The sequence below is a fragment of the Leptidea sinapis genome, chromosome 21 (assembly GCF_905404315.1).
Source record: "Leptidea sinapis chromosome 21, ilLepSina1.1, whole genome shotgun sequence".
NCBI lineage: Eukaryota > Metazoa > Arthropoda > Insecta > Lepidoptera > Pieridae > Leptidea > Leptidea sinapis.
This window is the reverse complement of record NC_066285.1, coordinates 8,002,804-8,013,612: the sequence shown is the minus strand read 5'-3', so window position 1 is coordinate 8,013,612 and position 10,809 is coordinate 8,002,804. Positions and strand designations below refer to the sequence as shown.

Genomic DNA, 10,809 nt, shown 5'->3' with positions numbered 1-10,809 from the left:
TGACAGATGACGGCTATAATCTTGTAAAAAAAACGGAAATAGCCGAAATCCAACTACGTTTTAAGTAACTGTTCGCTTTCAAACTAAACCGGATTATACTTACCGCTAGTTGCAGATAGCATCTTTAAAGTTAATATTTCATTAAATTTAATACCGTCACTTTCTTTTTCATTTTGACAGTAAAAGTTAGCATGTAATATCAGTGCCGGATTAACCACGTAGTAAAAGTAGCAATTGCTACGGGCCCCTCGCGAAAGGGGGCCCCGCATATTTAAACCATCTCTCTCTAACTCATCTCTGTTTGAGCGTAATTTTTGAATGAAACTTATTAAGATGTGGTTTATTGAATTTACTTGAAGTCACAAAAACGTGTAACTTTTACAACTAAGACAATCTACGTCAGACACTCGGTAACAGACTATTTCCAATATAGACCAAGGGCTCTCTGAAAGAATTTGCTACGAGCCCCGCGTTTGCTTAATCCGGCACATATAATGAAACATTAACTTAAAGGATTCTTTCTGCAACAAGCGGTTAGTTGCCCAATTATTATTACTATTTCTAACTATGTCAAATCACAGCACGTTTGACACTAAACTAAATTTCAATTTTTACTAAGGCAGTCCCGCTTCTTAAGACGACACTAAATGCCAGCGACCTTGAGCGATATATATAACAATATTGTCAAAATTCTTGGGTGGAAAACAGTTTATATGCTTACAATCCTCGTTATTCACTACTAATCTGAATAAATGAACCTACACAAAAAGGACAAGCTATAAGAATAACTTTTCTGAGAGAAGTACCAAAAAAATGCGTCACGCCATGCCAAAAAACTTGTTTAACTTCAAAAAAAATGTGGTGGTTCAAAAAGGCTCGGCAGTGTTAACTATAACCAACAGCAAGCATTAGCAACCTACAAATAAGACTTAAGGATATGTGTAACAGGATTAAGTAGTGTTCATAGCTCGAAATGCTATACTTTCACCACAAAACTTGTCTAAAAACACCATGTTTGCGTGTTTTCTGCTTAGTCTTCGCGTTAATACGTGGTATTTACATTCTCTTTGTTGTACACTCGACCGTTTACTTTAGAAATGCATATGTTCACTTGGGTGATAATTCGAAGTTCGATTATTGTCTTACCGAATCCGCTATTATTAAAACGTTTCCATTAACGCGGTTTGCGGACTCTACCAATACTTTATTATTATTACACTAGTAGAGGTACAAAAACACCAAACTCCAAATGGAATGTCAATTAAATTACATATAATATATTCTAAAATAAATAAATTTCATTTTATACAACAATTACGCTAACCATTGGCATTTGATCATCAATGTTACATCACAAATGGATTTAATTTTACTATTACACTATTCGAATTTCTCTCTAAGCCTTTGCTTGAGTAGAACAGGCACTAATGAGATAAGAGCAAAGGCACTTAGAATTGTAACAGATGTCCAAGACCAAGCTTCTCTGGTCGATGTGAGCGTATGAAGGGTTTGGCCTGCTTGAATAGCGACGAATGATGGAGGTGCCACACCTAAAACAATGAAGAAATCAATTGTATGTATGTAAGAAATTCGTGCGCTATTTTCACTCGACTTATAATGTGTTTTTTATTCGATGACGTAGACCCAGTGTGACCTTTTGTTTTTTTTTTATTTGAGGGGGCAAACGTTAACGCATAGCTGATCGGGGACCCAGTGCTCTGTGAAGGGCTCGATCACGTGGCGTTGCGTAGGGACGGCGCTTCATTGTGTGTCTTCTACCGCATTTATCACGGGGAGTGCTCCGAAGAGCTGTTTCACTTGATTCCACCTCCGTAAGACACAAATAAGGATATCATCTTCACCATCTGGATGTGTAGGGTTTCTCCACAGCGTGATTTTCTGTGGAATGAGCTTCTTTGTGCGGTGTTTCCGGGACGATACGACATGGGTACCTTCAAAAAAGCGCTTTCACCTTCCTTAACAGAACTCGGCAACGCCCCTGTACTTTTTCTGGTGTTGCTAGAGAATGTGGGCGGCGGTGATCACTTAGCACCAGGTACGCTCGTTCATCCTCCTTCCCGATTAAAAAAAACCAGTTGCCCATGCAGCAACACCAGCGGACAAGAGATTCATTGCCGACCTTTGATATGAGAGTATGCTCTAGATTTGATGATCCCGTCTAATCTAGACATGACGGTAGCAACATTTAAACCTCAATGGTTTTGCGCACTCGCTATCTCTTTTACCTAGCCGCTATCTGGCGAGCTATTTTGAATATAAGCCCTTAACTTCTATTACTAAGAAGACTTACAAATTATGGCTGAAATTTGCAATACACTACAAAGCCATTACATTTGTAAATACATATATACATTGCCTTGTCGTATTTCAATATTCTTACTACTACAAATCAACAATATAACGGTATTTTTAATGTATAATAGTTAACAGAAACTAAGTGCAAATAATGAATAAGATAACTGCTTATTTTAACTATTCAAATTAAATATTTTCTTACCAATAAATGTTCCCAAGGCAAACGGGACTAATGGTACCCCAATCACAGGTGCAGTCAAATTGATAAACCAATTTGGTAAAAATGGTGTCACTCTCAAAAATATCATGTAATTGAGCAAATTATTTTTATGTTTCTCAACAGTGATGGACCACTGCGCTGCCCTTTCAGGAAAAAATCGTTTAACAAGTCTCTTTCCAAGTAAATGTGACAAAAAGAAGCACAAACTTGCACCAATCGCCGAACAACAGCATACAAGCAGTAATGCTAAATAAAATGGAAACAAAAATCCTGAAAGAATGCTCAAAAATAAAGATCCGGGGATTGCAAATGTTTGCAAGCTGATCATTTTAGTTAAGGAACAATAATAATCATCCGTTAGAGAACGTCCATTGAGGTGTTTAGTTGGCCGAGGTCAGTCCTAAAGATAGACTTACAAGCAGTGGCGTGCATTGGTTTTCTAGCAACTGGGCTAGTAGATTAGAGATGAAACGGATAGCAGTTTGGCCGGATACCGGATATTCGGCCAACCGTGGCCGAATAGCCGAATATCCGGCCGCCGAATATCTGGCGGAACTTAGCCGTTTGGTGTATCGCACACACAAACACAGACTTGCGTAGGCGGCGCGCGAACGATCGAGTAGACTCGGTTAGATTCGGTTGAGAGAAGCGAAAACGCTTGCTACCTCTCAATGCAGAGAAATTAGTATTTATCCACCGACCACCAACCGGCCTGATGCCTATCCGGCCGAATAGTAGGTAGTTATCCAGTATTCGGCCGGATAGTATAAAGGCCACCGGATAGGCCGGATACCGGATAGTTAGCGGATATCCGTTTCATCTCTACTGTAGATCTAACTAATCGTAGTTGCGCTTTAGTCGGACAGCGCTATGTTTATATTGTAATATTGAAATTTTTGTGCCTCTTATATAGTTTCCGGACCATTTGGTCACTAAACACAACTACACAGGTCGAAATATCAAAAACGATAGAACAAATATTTATTTATTTCTTATCGAGTACCTAAATACATAGTTTCATGTGGCATCTTTGATATTACACACTTCCCATACAAACTTCCACACCCTATTTCAACCCTTCCTAACCTCTTATTCAAGATAAAAAGTAGCCTATGTCCTTTTCCAAGTTCTAGTTTATCTCTGTACTAAAATTCATCAAAAGTGCTTTAGAGTTACACAAGCAAACTTACATTCACATTGATAATATTAGTGAGGAGAAGCAAAGTGGGTCATAAATCTATTTTGTTTATGGTACAATTAATTATATAGGTACTCTAATCATAAATTTTGTATTGTATGTTGAGGAACTATTTGCATATATTTATAACTAGTTGACCCAGCAAACGTTGTTTGGCCATTTAAATTATTTTTAGAGTTAAACTGTTTCTTAGACATTGCAACATTACTTTATTTTTCCAAAATAAATGTAGCCTAAGTTACTCCTTATTACATCAGCTACCTGCCAATAAAAGTCAAAATCGGTCCAGCCATTTCAGAGATTAGCCGGAACAAAACGACAGACAGACAAAAATGTTATTTTGGTGTATGTACTGTATATATACATGTACACGGACGAGTAAAAAAAGGACTCCGCGCCGTGATATTAACAAGGGAAGCACTACACACATATAACATTTATGCTAGTGTGTGTGCAGTTACTGGACATACCACAGCGCAAGACATCATTTTAAAATATTTTATTGCAACACAAACTGATCTGTCACAGACGATGGCATATCTCATAATGGCGGCCGATCGGCTTGTATTAGTTTAAGTGTGTGTGTGTGGGGCTATATATCCGGAAATACACACAGCGCAAGACATCATTTTAAAATATTTTATTGCAACACAAACTGATCTGTCACAGACGATGGCATATCTCATAATGGCGGCCGATCGGCTTGTATTAGTTTAAGTGTGTGTGTGTGGGGCTATATATTTACACATTTACCGGCTTGTTTTGGTACTTCACTGTTATGTAAGGTGACACGGAGTCCTCCTTTTTTACTCATCCGTGATACAGGTTGTTTCAATATTACAAACAGACACTCCAATTTTATTCATATGTATACATTGGTATCTCATTGCTATTAATTATGAATTAAATTTTTAAACAATAATTGAGTTTAATCAGTAGAGTAGATATAGTAATCAGATTTTCTTCCATTGAAAAAGGATACAAAATATATACCAAAAATACTCCTATCAATACTTGGTAAAAATACTTGTCTTTATATCTGTCCAATACTAATCCTAACTGTTTCGCATCTTCTAGGTCCCAAGGTAACTTTATATGTTTCTTCTCATGTCTGAAATTAAAACAATTTTATATATTAATTTGGATAATGAATTTTTAGCTAACAATAATAATATAATAACTATTAAAAATGTAAAACTTGACCTTAAATACTTTTTAATGTTTTGCACTATTTGCTGAGATTATTTAGGTGTTGTTGAGATTCACAGTCTCAAAAATTTATTAAAATTACAAGTGTTTTAAGCCTTTAAAAGGAATTTACTTAAATATATATTATTTTTAAAATGTTCTTTTTATATTTTTTAAATGTATATAATGCTATGGTGCTTGCTTACAGTATATAGTTGTTTATTTTGTGGTTTGTGTGTGTGGGCAACACAGATTACCAAAATTAAATTTAAATTATTAATTTAATTTATATTATTCCACCTTCGCACAACACACCACAAGTTAGGATATCATCCCCACCATCTGGATGTGTGGCCTCCACAGTGCGGTTTTCAAGGAGCTTTCTTCCTCGTACTACAAAGCTGTGGAATGAGCTTCCTTGTGCGGTGTTTCTGGGACGATACAACATGGGTACCTTAAAAAAAAGCGCGTACACCTTCCTTAAAAGCCGGCAACACTCTTGTGATGAATGTGGATGGCGGTGATCACTTAACACCAGGTGACCCATACGCTAGTTCGTCCTCCTACTCCATAAAAAAAAATTATATTAAATTGTAGTGAATATGCCATGTTCATTCTTTGACTTCAGATTTTTTTATTGTTTGAATTTGATCTCTGGATTTCCAGTCCAATTTCCATTATTACTCTTGAATATGATTGATTTAAAAAAAAATTACAGAATTGCTTTACACACACCTAGAATAGGTAGTGATACATAAAAAAAATCACAGTAATATTGATCTAAGGATTAAGTATTCCTTTGATTTCTCTGGTGTTGCGGAGAATATGGTGATCACATAAAGTAGCTCTTACATTTTGTTATCATTCTCTTCCATAAAAATATACCATATGCCTACTTGAGATACATAAAAAAACATTTTGATGACAAAAAATAATAATATATGGGTAAAACTGAGTAGTTAGTCTATTGAAAAACAAACTGTTGAAAGTGTCTCTCAAGAGACATTAAAGTGTATATACAATTGGATGTAGTTCTTGTAAAACTCTCTCTGTAAAACGTTCCAAGCCACAAACATTTTAAGAAATTCATGTTTAAAGTTTAATAAATATTAGTGTATTCCATACATGTGGGTTGGGCTACTAAGTCATTATGTCATCTAGAGAGTGACAGTAGGGGTGCCATTTTTTGTCAGTCAAATGAATCATGTGACCAGTTTTGTGTTCTTAACTCAATTTCAACATGATTGTGGTTTGGAACGTTTTTCTGAAATTTCATCCACTTATGGATAGAAAAATTTAATACTCACTCCTCTAAATCTGGGGACTGTTTATAAAGATATGATAATATCATAAGTGATGATAGAAAAATAATTCCAACAAGAATCAAAGCCTTGGATGTGGACAGTCCTGCGGTTTTTGTTACCTGATGTGCATCTGTAATTTTATTAACAATAGTAACTAGCCCAACATTTGTGACCAAAACAACAACTTGTATTCGTTATGATATAAATAATTATAAGCAAAGGATAAGGAATAAGGAAAGATAGGTACTTGGAAGTGGGGAGTTATACAGTCCAGCAAATTCGGGCCGAATGTATACAACCCTCGGTTTTATACAGGTAGCTGTTGATGAAATTGAAGGATCTTGAATATAATTTTCACCTTGATCATTTTCTAACAAACTGCTACTACTCATTTTTTATTGTTATGGTTATGTTATTACAAATAATCATAAAGTAATATCTATATTGTTCAGTTGTAAAATCAGTTTAACAAGGTTCATGCGATATTAAAAACAATTATAAAATAAATTAGATGGCTGAATAAAGCTATTTTTACGTAAAGAATTAAAATATTTCAAAATAAGCACTGAGTGAATACTTAATACTGAATCAGATTTTAGGCACGATTCAGATCAACTGAGTCTTTTATTGTAAACCGTCAGTGTCAACTTGTCAAATGTTATTTGATTGAAAGATTGACAAATGACAGCCAACATCACAAGTCCCACGCTTGGTATTAGCTCTTTGGTAACAATGACAAATCAAAATTGGTCGCGCATTATCCAGCTGTCACGTGGTCTATACAGTAGTTTACTGTAAAGCTAGGGCTTAACTATGGCCATAATAATTATCTCGACCTTTGTCAATCGTAGTCCCCCTCAAAGAGTATGTAAATACTACGAAATAAGAGGCGGGACTGCCTAAGTAAAAATTTAAGTCATTTGACATAAGAGGAGCCTGGTACCCTGAAAACGTGATTCTGCAAAGATCACGAAACATCGGTTTGAATAAATAATAATAATAATTACGTGCAAACCAAATTTAAAAACAAACAAGCGGCAAACATTAGTTCAAATATAACAATAAAGAATTATTCGTTTATTATAGACATGTTTAAAATACAGTACTTTTTAAACTATAAAACACGTGTAATTACACGGTGAAACTTAATGGGTATACACTATACTATGCTTTGAACCAGACATTCCTTAGGTCATCCCAATTCAGAAATGAATAAGCATTATATTTTAATATAATATTTAAAGTGCTAAGTTTTCGCAAAAATAGATTCCCGCAACCTTTATCAGCTGTTTTTTTGAACTCTCTTTGACTTAAAACAGATGAAAAACGTAGATGTGACATGATATCAAATAATAGTAAGATGCCTACTATTCATTGCAGCTGTGAGGCAATTTAGGTATTTTGTATGTGCATTTGCTTTAGCTGACATTGAAAATACTTCTAAATTTGTATTTACTGTAGTTATGTATTACGGAATATCAGCATTTATTACTTCGTACTTACCATTATTTGTTCAGTTACCGCTACTGTTTTGTAACGGTCTGTCATTTTAAAATTATCAAATTCAAAGTTTTGATTTATGATTTAATTTTAAAATAAAAAACACATCGTATTTCAAAGATTTTAAATACGTACTTGACTGATAGGTCATTTTATTTGAAATCCATTCTAGCTGCTGCGTCTGAGGTTTTTATAATTGCAATTTTAAAATAACAGCTTTTACTATGAATAGGTATAGGTATATATATTATATACAAAATATATAGACGGAATTTATACCAGGAAAATAAATAAATAATCTATAACGTTTTTGTTTGTCTGTCTGTCTTTCCGTTTGTTACCTATAATCTTCAAAACGGCTTACAGTTTTTGATAGAACGTCCACTGGTAGATATGGCTCATGTAATGTCATTATGAAGTCTCAATATTTTAATGTTAGTATTTTCTTAAATTGAAAACAAAAGAATTATGGCTATATTTTCCAGACTCTGGCTAAATCGCAATGGCTAATTTTAAAAGAATGATCACAGATATGTACTTGTTTGATGAAACAATTGGTTGGTATACTTTCCACGGATGTAGAGTGAAGTGTCACGACTCATCACTATTTAGAGTGTAGAGAATTCTATAGAGAATAGACCAGGGGTGCTCAAGTTTGAACTGCTGGCGATCTACCTCAATATTGTTAGACTACGATCGATCGAGTCTGAGCGGCATCAAGTATGTGTGTGAAGGATTGTCGTCTATGCAGTGTCACTATGACATAGATATTAGTTTTGCGCACAATAATATGCATTTTTTTAGTCAAGGTAAGTGTGAGGCTGCTCTAAAATATCTATGAAAAAACTCATAATTATTAAAAATTATGAGTTTATTGGTTCTTACAAAACAAACGTGTTCTAGTGTCTAAAGTTCTAAACTTAACTAAGGAATGACTTTAGATGTTGAATCTGCATGACACTGCATGTTCTGAGCATACTTTTCATAACATGGTACGTAATTACCGATTTTAGTTACCTAAAACAAAATCTGTGAATAGTTCTATATCGGATTTTGTTCTCGAGATCGATTCTAAAAGAACTCGCAATCGACCGTTTGAGCACCCCTGAATAGACTATATTCTATACTCACGAGTCACGACTCACGACACGAGAAAGCCGTGCTGTGGCGAGTGAGTATGTTTGCTACAAAATTCGAATAGTAATCAGTTATTCCTTGGCTCGGCATAACGTCTGTTGGAGCGCCGCGCTACGAAACACTTTTCGTTTTAATGTAAAGTTTATTTTAATAATACTTGGATACAAAAAACTTTAAATGGAATTAAAGCACTCAATGTTATTTTATAGCTTTAAGGCGAGATGTGACATGTGTTCTGTGATAGTGAGAATTGTTTGAAATGTGGACCTTCTTGAAGGAATAGCCGTTCTTAATGAATCTAAGCTCGAAGGTAATTTAAGCTTTACCGCATGGTAACTTATGTCATACAATATTTATCTATGTATTATGTAAGTATATATGATCAAAGAAAAATATTTGAGTACATTTTTAAGAACTTTACCGCGCATTATATGTATAGAGAAGTGCATGAAGTTTCAGTTTGTTATAGATCATTTTGTGTAATATTATCAATCTACCATACAATTGCATTAAATTGGATATAATATTTTTTATTTGACAAGTCTAGATAGGAGACAACAGTTAAAATATTGTCGCTAAAATTTTATTTTAATGTCAGTTGAAGACAGTTTTACAGTTTTTACATCAGAAAACGTCAATATTCTATACTAATAAATGGTGAGCTGTTTTTTGTTGCGTTAGGTATATTGCGAAAAAATAATATCAAAATCATAATTAATTTCGGGATATTTCTTACTGAGACGCAAGCGTCTGTCCGTCCCTGTGTCTGTCAATGGGCTATATTTTATATACAGAAATAGATAGTCGCTTAATTTTTGATTACAACAAGTAATAAAATACAATGTTGCTCATTCGAAAAAAAATAATTCTATGCAAAAAAATATATACATTATTTGTATTTGTAGTGTGTTGCCATGCGTCTTCTACTGTCACTTGACTATCAAAAAGTTGCTAATTTATGTAGAGTAATTATTATGTATCATTTCAGAGAGCGTAAATAAAAGAGTCATATAAAAAAGATCATCAGATATTTATTTTTTCTTCAAAAGTTTGTCACATTTACATTATATTTAGACGTGACCAATTGTGCGTTTATCTCATTATGGCTTCGAAGTTTGAGTATCTACTTACTTAACCAAATGTATTATTTCTTTGATTAACGCGACTGTTACACATTTAAATAAAAAACTTTTTAAAATATTAAAACGCGTGTCATTGTAACTTTGTTACATAACATTAGATTTTTGTGTAAAAGTTACTGACATTTTTATTTTAGTAAACACAAAGTTTCAAGACCTTTCCAGATCTCGTTTCGCAGTCCCTCTGAAAATCATTTAAAAAGAGTTTTATTTAAATAACCAAATTTCTCTTTTTTTAATGTGTATGGCGAGCATGTGCCACAGAGTAAGTTTATATAAAGAGGTTATTTAAAAGTGAATTCTTAAGTTTTACCCATTATAAAGTAGACCTTCATGAAATACTGTATTGTATATTGTGTTTATTTTCTCAAAATTGATTCCTTTAGAATTCTTTTTGATGTCATTTCTAATAACTATTAGATAGACCGCTTCGGAAACAAATGGCGCTCTGAGAGACAAGAAGTGGCGCAAGAAACTCTCCCAGCATTCTATTTTTGCGCTCTTTTCAATAAAAATATACAATATTGTACAGTCATTTCTATCGCTATAAAATAATCACAATCTAGTCCCAGGCTGTTCGATCATTTAGATATTCAGCAGTGGAGTAATAGGATTTACGACAGAGCCATTTTTTTGTATAAAACATTTAAATTTATTTATAGATAATGCCTGAACAGTGGCTGGAACTTTATTACAGAAGTGTATACATTTACCTGTACTGTTTTACTGTTACTGTTTTCTAAATCAAATCAAATGAATTTACATTTTACCACCACTTAGGAAAACCTTGAGATTAAATGAGATGAA

General features: G+C 34.0%; 2 protein-coding genes across 4 annotated transcripts in view; one reads left to right on the top strand and one right to left on the bottom strand.

Annotated features, from left to right (window-relative positions):
• Positions 1-1,244: 1,244 nt before the first annotated feature.
• LOC126970467 (transmembrane protein 41 homolog) lies at positions 1,245-6,830 on the bottom strand. 2 transcript variants are annotated; one of them, XM_050816379.1, is made up of 5 exons: positions 6,474-6,830; positions 6,230-6,356; positions 4,717-4,845; positions 2,519-2,856; positions 1,245-1,550 (listed from the first exon to the last, which is right to left on the bottom strand). In XM_050816379.1, exons 1-5 carry the CDS (start codon positions 6,616-6,618, stop codon positions 1,381-1,383), a joined length of 909 nt encoding a protein of 302 aa, XP_050672336.1. In that variant the 5' UTR covers positions 6,619-6,830; the 3' UTR covers positions 1,245-1,380. The 2 variants fall into 2 exon arrangements, with proteins under 2 accessions (XP_050672336.1, XP_050672337.1); XM_050816380.1 differs by having other exon boundaries at positions 6,585-6,828.
• A 2,042-nt stretch (positions 6,831-8,872) lies between these two features.
• LOC126970476 (tumor necrosis factor receptor superfamily member wengen) overlaps positions 8,873-10,809 on the top strand; it is a 28,945-nt gene continuing 27,008 nt past the window's right edge. Inside the window, exon 1 of one of the 2 annotated variants that reach the window (XM_050816410.1) lies at positions 8,873-8,998. Coding sequence is in view for 1 of the 2 variants with exons in the window: in XM_050816409.1 (XP_050672366.1) it covers positions 9,156-9,173 (18 nt within the window). In the remaining variant the exon portion in view is untranslated. Of the gene's footprint in view, positions 9,174-10,809 lie in introns of both variants that reach the window. The other variant, XM_050816409.1, reaches the window with a different exon arrangement.

Coding starts and splice junctions, on each gene's coding strand:
- LOC126970467 (XM_050816379.1), bottom strand. CDS start 6,618: ATGAGTAGTAGCAGTTTGTTAGAAAATGATCAAGGTGAAAATTATATT. Junction 6,357..6,473: donor GTATAACTCCCCACTTCCAA/GTACCTATCTTT, acceptor ATAAAATTACAG/ATGCACATCAGGTAACAAAA. Junction 4,846..6,229: donor CAGTCCCCAGATTTAGAGGA/GTGAGTATTAAA, acceptor TTTTAATTTCAG/ACATGAGAAGAAACATATAA.